This window comes from Salvelinus fontinalis, chromosome 3, assembly GCF_029448725.1.
Source record: "Salvelinus fontinalis isolate EN_2023a chromosome 3, ASM2944872v1, whole genome shotgun sequence".
In the NCBI taxonomy this organism is placed as follows: Eukaryota; Metazoa; Chordata; class Actinopteri; order Salmoniformes; family Salmonidae; genus Salvelinus; species Salvelinus fontinalis.
In genome coordinates, this window is record NC_074667.1 from 76806511 (window position 1) to 76824062 (window position 17552).

At 49.2% G+C, this 17552-nt stretch overlaps 1 protein-coding gene across 2 annotated transcripts in view; it reads left to right on the top strand.

Moving 5' to 3' along the window:
• Positions 1 to 17552, top strand: part of ppp1r16b (protein phosphatase 1, regulatory subunit 16B) — a 178829-nt gene that overhangs the window by 155710 nt on the left and 5567 nt on the right. For both annotated transcript variants that reach the window (XM_055918075.1, XM_055918074.1), the window contains exons 8-10: positions 4392 to 4467; positions 15651 to 15780; positions 16069 to 16246. In XM_055918075.1, coding sequence (XP_055774050.1) covers positions 4392 to 4467; positions 15651 to 15780; positions 16069 to 16246 — 384 coding nt within the window. The remainder of the gene's footprint in view (positions 1 to 4391; positions 4468 to 15650; positions 15781 to 16068; positions 16247 to 17552) is intronic.

Here is a 17552-nt window from a genome sequence, read left to right on the forward strand (position 1 = left end):
GACACACAGCCTGCTGGGGTCAGGTGAGGACACTAGTGTACACACAGACACACACACACACCACACACACAGCCTGCTGGGGTCAGGTGAGGACACTAGTGAACACACAGACACACATCTCACAGACACACACAGCCTGCTGGGGTCAGGTGAGGACACTAGTGAACACACACACACACACACACACCACACAGACACACACAGCCTGCTGGGGTCAGGTGAGGACACACACACACACCACACACACAGCCTGCTGGGGTCAGGTGAGGACACACACACACACCACACACACAGCCTGCTGGGGTCAGGTGAGGACACTAGTGAACACACACACACACACACACAGCCTGCTGGGGTCAGGTGAGGACACTAGTGAACACACACACACACACACACACAGCCTGCTGGAGTCAGGTGAGGACACACACACACACACACACACACACACACACACACACACACACACACACACACACACACACACACACACACACACACACACACACAGCCTGCTGGGGTCAGGTGAGGACACTAGTGAACACACAGACACACAGCCTGCTGGGGTCAGGTGAGGACACTAGTGTACACACAGACACACACACACACACACACACCACACACACAGCCTGCTGGGGTCAGGTGAGGACACTAGTGAACACACAGACACACACCTCACAGACACACACAGCCTGCTGGGGTCAGGTGAGGACACTAGTGAACACACACACACACACACACACACACACCACACAGACACACACAGCCTGCTGGGGTCAGGTGAGGACACACACACACACACACACACAGCCTGCTGGGGTCAGGTGAGGACAATAGTGAACACACACACACACACAGCCTGCTGGGGTCAGGTGAGGACACTAGTGAACACACACACACACACACACACCACACACACAACCTGCTGGGGTCAGGTGAGGACACTAGTGAACACACAGACACACACCACACAGACACACACAGCCTGCTGGGGTCAGGTGAGGACACTAGTGAACACACAGACACACACACACACACACCACACACACAGCCTGCTGGGGTCAGGTGAAGACACTAGTGAACACACACACACACACACACACACACACACACACACACACACACACACCACACACACAGCCTGCTGGGGTCAGGTGAGGACACACACACACACCACACACACAGCCTGCTGGGGTCAGGTGAGGACACTAGTGAACACACACACACACACACACACACACACAGCCTGCTGGGGTCAGGTGAGGACACTAGTGAACACACACACACACACACACAGCCTGCTGGAGTCAGGTGAGGACACACACACACACACAGCCTGCTGGGGTCAGGTGAGGACACTAGTGAACACACACACACACACACAGCCTGCTGGGGTCAGGTGAGGACACTAGTGAACACACACACACACACACACAGCCTGCTGGAGTCAGGTGAGGACACACACACACACACACACACACACACACACACACACACACAGCCTGCTGGGGTCAGGTGAGGACACTAGTGAACACACAGACACACAGCCTGCTGGGGTCAGGTGAGGACACTAGTGTACACACAGACACACACACACACACACACACCACACACACAGCCTGCTGGGGTCAGGTGAGGACACTAGTGAACACACAGACACACACCTCACAGACACACACAGCCTGCTGGGGTCAGGTGAGGACACTAGTGAACACACACACACACACACACACACCACACAGACACACACAGCCTGCTGGGGTCAGGTGAGGACACACACACACACCACACACACAGCCTGCTGGGGTCAGGTGAGGACAATAGTGAACACACACACACACACACAGCCTGCTGGGGTCAGGTGAGGACACTAGTGAACACACACACACACACACACCACACACACAACCTGCTGGGGTCAGGTGAGGACACTAGTGAACACACAGACACACACCACACAGACACACACAGCCTGCTGGGGTCAGGTGAGGACACTAGTGAACACACAGACACACACACACACACAGCCTGCTGGGGTCAGGTGAAGACACTAGTGAACACACACACACACACACACACACACACACACACACACACACACACACACACACACAGGCCACATACACACACACACACTGCTGCACAAGGTCACACACACACACACACACTGCTGCACAAGGTCACACACACAGGCCACACACACAAGGACAGACATACAGATTATTATTATTTTATATTTATTTGACCTTTATTTAACTAACCAAATCAGTTAGGAACAAATTATTATTTTACAATGACGGCCTACCCCGGCCAAACCCTCCCCAAACCCGGACAACGCTGGGCCAATTGTGCTCCGCCCTATGATGCATACAAATAAACACACACCCACTCTCTACACATGTAACTGAGGACTTGGTGGACTGTATATTCTTTAGGTTAGGTTATACTTAGTGTTCTCTTCCGTTCTCTCCCATGTGCTGGTAACCGGTGACAGAGGATTACGGTCTGGTTTAATGACGCTGAAAATTGACAGTACGGCCACGGAACAGCACAGTCTATGTAGTGTATGGGTTAGGGCACTTTAAGGCTTGGATTGGCAGCTTGTGATCAGACGGACGGACGGACGGACGGACGGACAGACAGACAGGTTTTGATTGGCAGCTTGTGATGAGACAGACAGACAGACAGACAGACAGACAGACAGGTTTTGATTGGCAGCTTGTGATAACAGACAGACAGGTTTTGATTGGCAGCTTGTGATAACAGACAGACAGGTTTTGATTGGCAGCTTGTGATAACAGACAGACAGAGAGACCTGTGGTCTGGAAGTAAAGCGAGAACTGAAGATACTGTACAATAGTGATTGACACATATACATAATACCATCTCTAATTCACTGTGCTAGAACCATTATGCACGTAACAGTGGTGACAAATGTCCTCCTGGAAGACTGAATGTCACTGATGGAACGCTGCTGTGATCTAACAGTCCAACCTACCAGGGAGTCAGCTAGCAGGACACTAGGAGAAAGGAGCACCTGACTACCAGGGAGTCAGCTAGCAGGACACTAGGAGAAAGGAGCACCTGACTACCAGGGAGTCAGCTAGCAGGACACTAGGAGAAAGGAGCACCTGACTACCAGGGAGTCAGCTAGCAGGACACTAGGAGAAAGGAGCACCTGACTACCAGGGAGTCAGCTAGCAGGACACTAGGAGAAAGGAGCACCTGACTACCAGGGAGTCAGCTAGCAGGACACTAGGAGAAAGGAGCACCTGACTACCAGAGAGTCAGCTAGCAGGACACTAGGAGAAAGGAGCACCTGACTACCAGGGAGTCAGCTAGCAGGACACTAAGAGAAAGGAGCACCTGACTACCAGGAAGTCAGCTAGCAGGACACTAGGAGAAAGGAGCACCTGACTACCAGGGAGTCAGCTAGCAGGACACTAGGAGAAAGGAGCACCTGACTACCAGGGAGTCAGCTAGCAGGACACTAGGAGAAAGGAGCACCTGACTACCAGGGAGTCAGCTAGCAGGACACTAGGAGAAAGGAGCACCTGACTACCAGGGAGTCAGCTAGCAGGACACTAGGAGAAAGGAGCACCTGACTACCAGGGAGTCAGCTAGCAGGACACTAGGAGAAAGGAGCACCTGACTACCAGGGAGTCAGCTAGCAGGACACTAGGAGAAAAGAGCACCTGACTACCAGGGAGTCAGCTAGCAGGACACTAGGAGAAAGGAGCACCTGACTACCAGGGAGTCAGCTAGCAGGACACTAGGAGAAAAGAGCACCTGACTACCAGGGAGTCAGCTAGCAGGACACTAGGAGAAAGGAGCACCTGACTACCAGGGAGTCAGCTAGCAGGACACTAGGAGAAAGGAGCACCTGACTACCAGGGAGTCAGCTAGCAGGACGCTAGGAGAAAGGAGCACCTGACTACCAGGGAGTCAGCTAGCAGGACACTAGGAGAAAGGAGCACCTGACTACCAGGGAGTCAGCTAGCAGGACACTAGGAGAAAGGAGCACCTGACTACCAGGAAGTCAGCTAGCAGGTTGAAGGTTGTCTTTGCCCATGTCCCAGCTGTCCATACTGTGCAGTGCTACTATACCTAGGAGAAGGTGAGGCTTGGTGTCGTGTATGATCGGACCAGGTCCAGGCTTCACAGGTAACTCGATCCATCTTGATCGGGGAGTTAACATCTTCATCCAGCTCGAAGGACTGAGGACTTGGTGGACTGTATATTCTTAATGTTTGACTTGATGTGCCCTTACGAGCAGACTGGAGAGAACTGGCTAAGTAAAACCTAACCTAAAGAATATGCAGTCCACCAAGTCCTCAGTTACAGCAGATGATCGTGGATAGCCGTGTAAATACTGATAGTCTCTATGGTTCCAGATGCATGTAGCAGAGCTGCTGGTTTCTCACGGTGCCAGTCTCAATGTCAAGACCTTCCTAGAGGAGACTCCCATTGGTAAGTCTGCCCCAGCCATAAAACCTACCTACCTAACCCTACCTACCTATCTACCTACATAATCCTAAACCTACCTACCTAACCATAAACCCTACTTACCTACCTAACCCTAAACCCTACCTAACCCTGAACCCTACCTACCTACCTAATCCTTACCTATCTACCTAACCCTGAACCCTACCTACCTAACCCTAAACCCTACCTAACCCTGAACCCTACCTACTTAACCCTGAACCCTACCTACCTACCTAATCCCTACCTACCTACCTAACCCTGAACCCTACCTACCTAACCCCTACCTACATACCTACCTAACCCTAAACCCTACCTAACCCTGAACCCTACCTACCTACCTAACCCTGAACCCTACCTACCTACCTAACCCTGAACCCTACCTACCTACCTAACCCTGAACCCTACCTACCTACCTAACCCTGAACCCTACCTATCTACTTAACCCTGAACCCTACCTACCTAACCCCTACCTACCTACCTAACCCTGAACCCTACCTACCTAACCCCTACCTACCTAATCCCTACCTATCTACCTAACCCTGAACCCTACCTACCTACCTAACCCTGAACCCTACCTACCTACCTACCTACCTACCTAAACCCTACCTACCTACCTAACCCCTACCTACCTACCTAACCCTGAAGCCTACCTACCTAACCCCTACCTACCTAATCCCTACCTACCTACCTAACCCTGCCTATCTACCTACCTATCTACCTAACCTTAAACCCTACCTACCTACCTAACCCTGAACCCTACCTACCTACCTAATCCTGAACCCTACCTACCTACCTAACCCCTACCTACTTCCCCAATCCCTACCTATCTACCTAACCCTAAACCCTACCTACCTAACTAATCCCTATCTATCTACCTAACCCTAAACCCTACCTACCTACCTAATCCCTACCTACCTACCTATCCCGAACCCTACCTACCTACCTAACCCCTACCTACCTACCTAATCCCTACCTATCTACCTAACCCTAAACCCTACCTACCTACCTACCCACCTACCTACCTACCTAACCCCTACCTACCTACCTACCTAACCCTGAACCCTACCTACCTACCTACCTAACCCCTACCTACCTACCTACTTAACCCTGAACCTTACCTACCTACCTACCTAACCCCTACCTACCTACCTACTTAACCCTGAACCTTACCTACCTACCTACCTAACCCCTACCTACCTACCTACCTACCTAACCCCTACCTACCTACCTAACCCTGAACCCTACCTACCTACACAACCCTAAACCCTACCCACCTACATACACTACTGTTGAAAAGTTTGGGGTCACTTAGAAATTAACTTGTTTTTGAAAGAAAAGCACATTTCTTGTCCATTCAAATAACATAAAATTGATTGGAAATACAGTGTAGACATTGTTAATGTTGTAAATGACTATTGCAGCTGGAAAAGGCAGATTTTTTTATGGAATATCTACATAGGCGTACAGAGGCCCATTATCAGCAACCATCACTCCTGTGTTCCAATGGCACGTTGTGTTAGCTAATCCAAGTTTATAATTTGAAAAGGCTAATTGATCATTAGAAAACCCTTTTGCAATTATGTTAGCACAGCTGAAAACTGTTGTTCTGATTTAAAAAAGCAATAAAACGGGCCTTGTTTAGACTAGTTGAGCATCTGGAGCATCAGCATTTGTGGGTTCGATTCCAGGCTCAAAATGGCCAGAAACAAAGAACATTCTTCTGAAACTCGTCAGTCTATTATTGTTCTGAGAAATGAAGGCTATTCCATGTGAGGAATTGCCAAGAAACTGAAGATCTGGTACAACGCTGTGTACTACTCCCTTCACAGAACACCGCAAACTGTCTCTAACCAGAATAGAAAGATGAGTGGGAGGCCCTTGTGCACAACTAAACAAAAGGACAAGTACATTAGAGTGTCTGGTTTGAGAAACAGACGCCTCACAAGTCCTCAACTTGCAGCTTCATTAAATAGTACCCGCAAAACACCAGTCTCAACAGCGAAGAGGCGACTCTGGGATGCTGGAGGCAGACTTCCACTGGTCTAATGTCCGTTGCTCGTGTTTCTTGGCCCAAGCAAGTCTCTTCTTATTATTGGTGACCAAGTAGTGGTTTGTTTGCAGCAATTCGACCATGAAGGCCTGATTCACGCAGTCTCCTCTGATCAGTTGATGTTGAGATGTGTCTGTTACTTGAACTCTGAAGCATTTATTTGGGCTGCAATCTGAGGTGTAGTTAACTAGTGAACTTATCCTCTGCAGCAGAGGTAATTCTGGGTCTTCCTTTCCTGTGGCGGCCTCATGAGAGCCAGTTTCATCATTGTGCTTGATAGTTGAAAACTTTGAAAGTTATTGAAATGTTCTGCATTGACTGACCTTCATGTCTTAAAATAATGTCGTTTCTCTTTGCTTATTTGAGCTGTTCTTGCCGTAATACGGGCTATTTTTTACCAAATAGGGCTATCTTCTGTATACCACCCCTACCTTGTCACAACACAACTGATTTGCTCAAACTCATTAAGAAGGAAAGAAATTCCACAAAGGAACTTTCAACACGGCACACCTGTTAATTGAAATGCATTCCAGGTGACTTCCTCATGAAGCTGGTTGAGAGAATGCCAAGAGTGTGCAAAGCTGTCATCAAGGAAAAGGGTGGCTACTTTGAAGAATCTGTTTAACACTGTTTTGGTTACGACATGATTCCATTTGTGTTATTTTATAGTTTTGATGTCTTCATTACTATTCTACAATGTAGAAAATAGTAAAAATAAAGAAAAGCCCTTGAATGAGTCGGTGTCCAAACTTTTGATTGGTACTGTATAGTGAGCAATATTCTTGGAACATCAAATCGCAGTATCGCATTGCAATGCATATACACTGCTCAAAAAAATAAAGGGAACACTTAAACAACACAATGTAACTCCAAGTCAATCACACTTCTGTGAAATCAAACTGTCCACTTAGGAAGCAACACTGATTGACAATAAATTTCACATGCTGTTGTGCAAATGGAATAGACAAAAGGTGGAAATTATAGGCAATTAGCAAGACACCCCCAAAAAAGGAGTGATTGGGCAGGTGGTGATCACAGACCACTTCTCAGTTCCTATGCTTCCTGGCTGATGTTTTGGTCACTTTTGAATGCTGGCGGTGCTCTCACTCTAGTGGTAGCATGAGACGGAGTCTACAACCCACACAAGTGGCTCAGGTAGTGCAGTTCATCCAGGATGGCACATCAATGCGAGCTGTGGCAAAAAGGTTTGCTGTGTCTGTCAGCGTAGTGTCCAGAGCATGGAGGCGCTACCAGGAGACAGGCCAGTACATCAAGAGACGTGGAGGAGGCTGTAGGAGGGCAACAACCCAGCAGCAGGACCGCTACCTCCGCCTTTGTGCAAGGAGGTGCACTGCCAGCGCCCTGCAAAATGACCTCCAGCAGGCCACAAATGTGCATGTGTCTGCTCAAACGGTCAGAAACAGACTCCATGAGGGTGGTATGAGGGCCCGACGTCCACAGGTGGGGGTTGTGCTTACAGCCCAACACCGTGCAGGACATTTGGCATTTGCCAGAGAACACCAAGATTGGCAAATTCGCCACTGGCGCCCTGTGCTCTTCACAGATGAAAGCAGGTTCACACTGAGCACATGAGCACATGTGACAGACGTGACAGAGTCTGGAGACGCCGTGGAGAATGTTCTGCTGCCTGCAACATCCTCCAGCATGACCGGTTTGGCGATGGGTCAGTCATGGTGTGGGGTGGCATTTCTTTGTGGGGCCGCACAGCCCTCCATGTGCTCGCCAGAGGTAGCCTGACTGCCAATAGGTACCGAGATGAGATCCTCAGACCCCTTGTGAGACCATATGCTGACACATGCACATTTGTGGCCTGCTGGAGGTCATTTTGCAGGGCGCTGGTAGTGCTCCTCCTTGCACAAAGGTGGAGGTAGCGGTCCTGCTGCTGGGTTGTTGCCCTCCTACAGCCTCCTCCACGTCTCTTGATGTACTGGCCTGTCTCCTGGTAGCGCCTCCATGCTCTGGACACTACGCTGACAGACACAGCAAACCTTTTTGCCACAGCTCGCATTGATGTGCCATCCTGGATGAACTGCACTACCTGAGCCACTTGTGTGGGTTGTAGACTCCGTCTCATGCTACCACTAGAGTGAGAGCACCGCCAGCATTCAAAAGTGACCAAAACATCAGCCAGGAAGCATAGGAACTGAGAAGTGGTCTGTGATCACCACCTGCCCAATCACTCCTTTTTTGGGGGTGTCTTGCTAATTGCCTATAATTTCCACCTTTTGTCTATTCCATTTGCACAACAGCATGTGAAATTTATTGTCAATCAGTGTTGCTTCCTAAGTGGACAGTTTGATTTCACAGAAGTGTGATTGACTTGGAGTTACATTGTGTTGTTTAAGTGTTCCCTTTATTTTTTTGAGCAGTGTAGAATCGCCTACCTAAGTATCGTGATAATGTTGTATCGTGAGTTCCCTGGCAATACCCAACCCTACTATACTGTATACATGATTGCTGTACTAGGGTCTAAAACGCCATAAAACCAAACCTATAGAGTTGTGGAAACTGAGTATTTATCCAGAACCATCTCAGATAATTCTCGCCTCACACTTTCTGTGTTGATGCCAGATGGAGTTCAAGGAACCTATAGATGGTGCCTAAACCCAACTCTGTTGAAATACGCAGAACTTTGTCAATTTATCAGAGATCAAATTATGTTTTTTCTGTGAAAAACACAGTCCGTCCTCTCCAAATAGTTTTGTACTCTGGGATACATTAAAAGCCTTTCATAAGGGGAGGATACCTAGTCATTGTCACGTCCTGACCAGAGTTCTTATGTGTTTTGCTTGTTTAGTGTTGGTCAGGACGTGAGCTGGGTGGGAATTCTATGTTGTGTGTCTAGTTTGTCTGTTTCTGTGTCCAGCCTAATATGGTTCTCAATCAGAGGCAGCTGTCAATCGTTGTCCCTGATTGAGAATCATATATAGGTGGCTTGTTTTGCCACCTTTCTGTTTGCCACTTTTCTGTATCGGTTTGTTTCGTTTAATTAAACATGTTGAGCACTGGCTACGCTGCGTGTTGGTCCGATCCCTGCTACACCTCCTCTTCTAGTGAAGAGAGAGAAGGCTGCCGTTACAGAACCACCCACCAATCTCGGACCAAGCAGCGTAGCAACGGGCAGCAGTGGCAGCAGCAGCAGCAGCGGGACCAGGAGAAATGGACTTGGGAGGACGTGTTGGACGGAAAGGGTTGCTACACATGGGAGGAGATCCTGGCTGGTAAGGATCGCCTTCCATGGGAACAGGTGGAGGCAGCTAGGAGAGCGAAAGCAGCGGAGAAGGGGAACCTGTGTTATGAAGGTACGCGGCTAGCACAGAAACCCGAGAAGAAATCCCAAAAATGTCTTGCGGGGGCTAAAGAGTAGTGTGGCGAAGGCAGGTAGGAAACCTGCGCCCACTTCCCATGCTTACCGTGGAGAGCGGGAGTACGGGCAGACACTGTGTTATGCGGAAGAGTGCACGGTGTCTCCTGTACGTGTGCATAGCCCGGTGCGGGTTATTCCACCTCCCCGCACTGGCCGGGCTAGATTGAGCATTGAGCCAAGTGCCATGAAGCCGGCTCAACATATCTGGCCTCCAGTACGTCTCCTCGGGCCGGTGTACATGGCACCAGCCTTACGCATGGTGTCCCCGGTTCGCCAACACAGCCCAGTGCGGGTTATTCCACCTCCCCGCACTGGACGGGCTACGGGGAGCATTCAACCAGGTAAGGTTGGGCAGGCTCCGTGCTCAAGGGAGCCAGTACACCTGCACGGTCCGGTATATCCGGCGCCACCTCCCCGCCCCAGCCCAGTACCACCAGTGCCTACACCACGCACCAAGCCTCCTGTGCGTCTCCAGAGCCCTGTACGCACTGTTCCTTCTCCCCGCACTCGCCCTGAGGTGCGTGACCTCAGCCCGGTACCACCAGTGCTGGTACCACGCACCAGGCCGATAGTGCACCTCGAGAGTCCAGTGTGCCCTGTTCCTGCTCCCCGCGCTAGCCTTGAGGTGCGTGTCTCCAGTCCGGTACCACCAGTTCCGGCACCACGCACCAGGCCTACTGTGAGCATTAGCAGGTCAGAGTTGGCCGTCTGCCCAACGCCGCCTGCACTGTTTGCCTGCTCAGCGCCGTCTGAGCTGCCTACCTGCCCAGCGCCGTCTGAGCTGCCTACCTGCCCAGCGCCGTCTGAGCTGCCTACCTGCCCAGCGCCGTCTGAGCTGCCTGCCTGCCCAGCGCCGTCTGAGCTGCCTGCCTGCCCAGCGCCGTCTGAGCTGCCTGCCTGCCCAGCGCCGTCTGAGCTGCCTGCCTGCCCAGCGCCGTCTGAGCTGCCTGCCTGCCCAGCGCCGTCTGAGCTGCCTGCCTGCCCAGCGCCATCTGAGCCATCCGTCTGCCCAGCGCCGTCTGAGCCATCCGTCTGCCCAGCGCCATCTGAGCCGCCCGTCTGTTCCGAGCTGTTAGAACCGCCCGTCTGTCCCGAGCCATTAGAGCCGCCCGTCTGTCCTGAGCCGTTAGAGCCGCCAGCCAGTCAGGAGCTTCCAGAGCCGCCAGCCAGTCAGGAGCTGCCAGAGCCGCCAGCCAGTCAGGAGCTGCCAGAGCCGCCAGCCAGTCAGGAGCTGCCAGAGCCGCCAGCCAGTCAGGAGCTGCCAGAGCCGCCAGCCAGTCAGGAGCTGCCAGAGCCGGCAGCCAGTCAGGAGCTGCCAGAGCCGGCAGCCAGTCAGGAGCTGCCAGAGCCGCCAGCCAGTCAGGAGCTGCCAGAGCCGCCAGCCAGTCAGGAGCTGCCAGAGCCGGCAGCTTGTCAGGAGCTGCCAGAGCCGCCCTCCAGTCATGAGCCGCCCTCCAGTCATGAGCCGCCCTCCAGTCATGAGCCGCCCTCCAGTCATGAGCCGCCCTCCAGTCATGAGCCGCCCTCCAGTCATGAGCCGCCCTCCAGTCATGAGCCGCCTTCCAGTCATGAGCCGCCCTCCAGTCATGAGCCGCCCTCCAGTCATGAGCCGCCCTCCAGTCATGAGCCGCCCTCCAGTCATGAGCTGCCCTCCAGTCATGAGCTGCCCCTCAGCCTGGAGCTGCCCCTCAGCCTGGAGCTGCCCCTCAGCCTGGAGCTGCCCCTCAGCCCGGAGCTGCCAGTAGTCCAGAGCTGCCTATCTGTCCGGAGCTGCCCTTCAGTCCGGAGCTGCCCTTCAGTCCGGAGCTGCCCTTCAGTCCGGAGTTGCCCCTCTGTCCTGAGTTGCCCCTCTGTCCTGAGTTGCCCCTCTGTCCTGAGTTGCCCCTCTGTCCTGAGTTGCCCCTCTGTCCTGAGCTACCTCTCTGTCCTGAGCTACCTCTCTTTCCTGAACTACCTCTCTGTCCTGAGCTATCTCCTCTATCTAGGGGAGACCTTTATGAAGGTTCCTAGACCAGGGTCGGGGGCGAGGGTCGCCACTCAAAGGACGCTAAGGAGGGGGACAAAGACAATGATGGAGTGCACCGCCGGAGCCGCCACCGCGGACAGATGCCCACCCAGACCCTCCCCTTGAGTTTTAGGGGTGCGTTCGGAGTCTGCACCTCAGGAGGGGGGTACTGTCTTGTCCTGACCATAGTTCCTATGTGTTTTGCTTGTTTAGTGTTGGTCAGGACGTGAGCTGGGTGGGAGTTCTATGTTGTGTGTCTAGTTTGTCTGTTTCTGTGTCCAGCCTAATATGGTTCTCAGAGGCAGCTGTCAATCGTTGTCCCTGATTGAGAATCATATATAGGTGGCTTGTTTTGTGTTGGTGATTGTGGGTGGTTTTGGTCCGATCCCTGCTACACTCTCTCTTCTGGTGAAGAGAGGGAAGGCTGCCGTTACAGTCATTTTTTGCATCATTGCATGCGATCATCATTCTCAAAGCCGCTGTTTACTTCTAAGATTACTTTAGCACCGCCCTAAAAACCCAATTCAAATTTGACACAAACCTTTAAATAGGTATGTAACGACACATTATATACACTCTTTATAGTGTTCTATTTACAATTTAGAGGCGATAAGGTGATAAGTTGACAGATCGAGCGAAAAAAAGCTATTTTCCCACACAACATCTCTCCTTCTCACTATCACGCATAAGTTTCACTTCCCCACCCGCCATTTTTAAAAAGACCCGACGGAGCTCATTGCCTGCTTGAATTATGCAGAAACGGGCAGCGTTTAGGTCATGTAATTGATTCTGTTGGAAAGGGGAGAAATTGTGCTTTACAATGGTATTGACATTACAGTTGATCTGGAAGTATTACGTTTTTGGGGTGCTAAAATAAGGGCAATTGTACGGACCAAGGCGATGTACGAGTTTACGTGAGTTTACGTTACTACTAAAGGAACACCAAAAATCTGGCTATAAAGAAACATACTGCTTATTGGTGAATAAAAAACTGTGCCTTTTCTCCCCCAATTCATAATATCTTTGCCTAGTTCTACGAATAGCCTTTTCAGTTTTGTAAGTCCTTAGGGTATTATATTTCAAAGTCTTGGCATGGCAGATAAAAGCTGAGGACAAGTCGAGAACCATCAACACTATCGAAACTCAAAATGGTCAAGTGTCTCAACCCTGAAGAGATGAATGAGTCATTTAAACAATACTATTCAAAGTTATACAGTTCTGATGGAACGGAACTAGCAATGATAGGCAATTTCCTCTCTACAATCCGGCAAATCCCCAGGAGACAATGGATTTGAGTTCTAGAAGGAGTTGAAGGATTAGTTTACTCCTCTCTTGAATTTAGCTGCTGAGAAGCAAAGTTTTCCACAGCTATTATAACAGTTATTCATAAGAAAAATAAAGATCCTCTACAATGCTCTTCTTACAGGCAAATCTCTCTCCACCATGCTGACTATAAATCTATTTCAGGGAGATGACTTAATAGATTAGGACTATTTGCCAAACCTGATCAACACCGATCAAACAGGCTTTACACAGAAAAGATCCCCCACCAATAATTTGCACAAGTTATTCAATGTAATTCACATGGCCAGTGTGATGGGTGATCCTAGTCCTGCAGTGTCTCTAGACAAAAAGCCTTTTGATAGCTGGTGGACATACCTATTCAAGATCCTTGCTAAGTTTAACTTGTCCATTGTTTGTCAACTGGGTTAAGACATTATACCATAAACCGCAAGCCAAGATCACCACTAATGGCATGTCAGCCACATTCCCACTCTTTAGAGGTAGTAGACAGGGCTGTTCACTTTCCCCACTCCTTTTTTTGTGCTAGCCATAGAACACCTGGCGGAGGCCATAAGAACGGTTCCTGGCATAAAGGGCTTTCAGGTTGGCCAGATAACGCACAAGATTTCATTTTTCACAGACAACATTATGTTGTTCCTCTCTGACCCGACTGGATCCCTCTCAGAACTCCAGACACTATTGGGTACATACAGCTCTATATCAGATTACAAAGTCAACATGAACAAAAGTGAAATACTTCCACTGACTTGCTTTGACTATAGCATCTGTGAACCAACAGGTTCCTTCAGATGGTCGCCACAGGGGTTCAAATATCCAAGAATCACAGTTGATAATGACTTAAGAAATGTGTTCAAGGTTAACTGTCTTGGTTCAGAATGTGGTGGATGACTTGAATAGATGGAGAGATCTGCCTCTTACATTATTTGTGAGAATTAGCTGTATTAAGATGAACTTCCTGCCTAAGATGCTGTACCTATTTCAATCCTTACCCATAATCCTTACCCGAGAGTTTTTATAAGTCCATTAACAAGACCATTTGAATGGAACTGTAGAACCCCAAGGGTGAACCTGGACAAATTAATATTATCGTCTTGGAGGTCTCCGTCTGCCAAATTTCAAGATGTATTACTGGGCAGCACAAATTAGATTTATTTAATTCTCATTTGAAGCTGAACCAGCCTCCTCTTGGACTCAGATGGAAATGGTTTGCTCTTAATTAAGAGGTTGGGAGTAATATTATCTACAAGTGGAACCCCAAGACTATATCAACAAAAACAAGCAATCCCTGTACCATCAATTTCATAAGATCTTAGCATGAAATTCGTAAGTTCTTTAGTCTGAAAGGAGACGTGTCACCTGAAACACCCGTGTGGCAAAACAGACTCCTGTCAATGATCTCGGGTAACAACATTTTCCAACATTGGAGAAGAGAATGACGCATGTAGTACATTTGTTATATAGATGGAATCGTTGTGTCATTTGAGCAACTGAAAGCGAAATACCAGTTATCCGATATGCATTTATTTTGTTATTTCCAGTTAAGCAACTTTCTCAGAAGCACTCTTGGAGATAATTTTACCAAATCTATTTAGTATTTTACAATTACAGTGCTGTCACGGCTGTCGTAAGAAGAGGCCCAAGGTGCAGCGTGGTTAGCGTACATACTTTTAATAGTAGATGTCGCCAACAAAACAATAAACAATACCAAAACAAACCGCGAAGCTTAAGGCTATGTGCCATCAAACAAAGTTAACTTCCCACAAAGAACAGTGGGGAAAAAAGCTACCTAAGTATGGTTCTCAATCAGAGACAACGATAGACAGCTGTCCCTGATTGAGAACCATACCTGGCCAAAACATAGAAATAGAAAATCATAGAAACACAAAACAGAATGCCCACCCCAACTCACGCCCTGACCAAACCAAAATAGAGACATATAAAGGATCTCTAAGGTCAGGGCGTGACAAGTGCCTTGCAAAAGTATTCATCCCCCTTGGCATACCTTGACAGCAAAGTCAATTGGAGTGGCCATTACAAAGCCCTGACCTCAATTCTATAGAAAATTTGGGCAGAACTAAAAAGTGTGTGTGAGCAAGGAGGCCTATATTTTGCCTAATTGTTCTGTTTTTGTTGTTGTTGTAAAAAACAAACAAAACGTAAACCCCTACCAGGCCACAGAGCAGTGGTTGATGGGAAGATGTGTTTTGGTCTCTGTGTTCCCTGTGTGACCTCTGACCTTTAGACCTGTGTGAGGACGAGGAGTTCCGAGCCATCCTCTGTGTGTGTGTGTGTTTTCCTTGTGTAACCTCTAACCTCTGACCTTTAGACCTGCGTGAAGACGAGGAGTTCCGAGCCATCCTCTGTGTGTGTGTGTGTGTGTGTGTGTTTTCCTTGTGTAACCTCTAACCTCTGACCTTTAGACCTGTGTGAAGACGAGGAGTTCCGAGCCATCCTGCTGGACCTGAAACACAAACACGACATCATCATGAAGTCTCAGCTTAAACACAAGACCTCCCTGTGTAGGAGGACATCCAGCGCAGGCAGCCGTGGGTATGTACTGACCTCTACTGGACAGAGAAGAAACTGTATGCAGACTATTACGTCTTCTCCACTGTCTTCTACTACAGTAGTGTTGTTCAATGTGGTCATGGAGAGGGGCAAGGGTTGCTTTTGTTACAGCCCAGTACTAACACATGATTCAACTAATAGCTGAGTTTTATTATAAATCAGGTGTGTTAGTGCTGGTATAGAAGTCACATGTAAAACTCCAGGACTGTGATAAATAAACCTTGATTTTACAGGAACACTGAACCCCTCTCCTCCCTGCGTGTGTTTTAGGAAAGTGGTGCGGAGGGCAAGCCTGTCTGACAGACACAACCTTCGTGTGAAGGAATACGAGACTGAGGCCATCGTGTGGAGAGGTGGGAGGGAAGGAGGGAGGGAAGGAGGGAGGGAGGAGCAGGAGAAGGAGACGGACCAGGAGAACAGCCATCCCATCAATACAACGGTTACTACGGTTAGTATGGATGAATGTTTCTCCTAGCGCACATGTGTGTGAAAACCCATGTAGCCTATTACTGTATGAGCGTCTGTGTAGAGAGTAATACCCACTAAAACAGTTAAACACTAAAAGGTCTACTCCAACAGTAAGCCCCATGTTAAAAAGGACATTACAAAGGCTCTCAAAGAAAGTGGCCCATGTATCACTATATTAACTTCTATATTACCCCCAATACATAAGACTCCTGAACAGCTAACCAAATGGCTACCCGGACTATTTGCATTGACCCCCCCCCACCACCCATTTTTACACTGCTGCTACTCTTTGTTTATTGTCTATGCATAGTTACTTTACTTCTACCTACGTGTACATATTACCTCAATTACCTCAACTAAGCGGTGTTTGTGCTCCTGCTGTCCATGAAGCTCAACACAGTCCCCTTGTGCAAACTAGTCAGGTACAGAAACTAATACACTGTGTATACAAAATTGGATTTGGCTATTTCAGCCACACCTGTTGCTGACGGGTGTATACAATTGAGCACACAGAAATGCAATCTACATAGACAAACATTGGCAGTAGAATGGCCTTACTGAAGAGCTCAGTGACTTTCAATGTGGGACCGTCATAGGATGCCACCTTTCCAACAAGTCAGTTCGTCACATTTCTGCCCTGCTAGAGCTGCCCTGGTCAAGTGTTGTTATTGTGAAGTGGAAACATCTAGAAGCAACAACGGCTCAGCTGCGAAGTGGTAGGCCACACAAGCTCACAGAACGGGACTGCTGAGTGCTGAACCGCGCACCGTGTAAAAATCATCTGTCCTCGGTTGCAAAACTCACCACCGAGTTCCAAACTGCCTCTGGAAGCAACGTCAGCACAATAACTGTTTGTCGGGAGCTTCATGAAATGGGTTTCCATGGCCGAGCAGCCGCACACAAGCCTAAGATCACCATGCTCAATGCAAAGCATCAGCTGGAGTGGTGTAAAGGTTTCCGCCATTGGACTCTGTAGCAGTGGAAACGCGTTCTCTGGAGTTATGAATCACGCTTCACCATCTGGAAGTCCGACGAACAAATCTGGGTTAGTCACCGTGGGTAACAGCGGTTAGTCACCGTGGGTAATAGCGGTTAGTCACCGTGGGTAACAGCGGTTAGTCACCGTGGATAACAGCGGTTAGTCACCGTGGGTAACAGCGGTTAGTCACCGTGGATAACAGCAGTTAGTCACCGTGGATAACAGCAGTTAGTCACCGTGGGTAACAGCGGTTAGTCACCGTGGATAACAGTGGTTAGTCACCGTGGATAACAGCCGTTAGTAACAG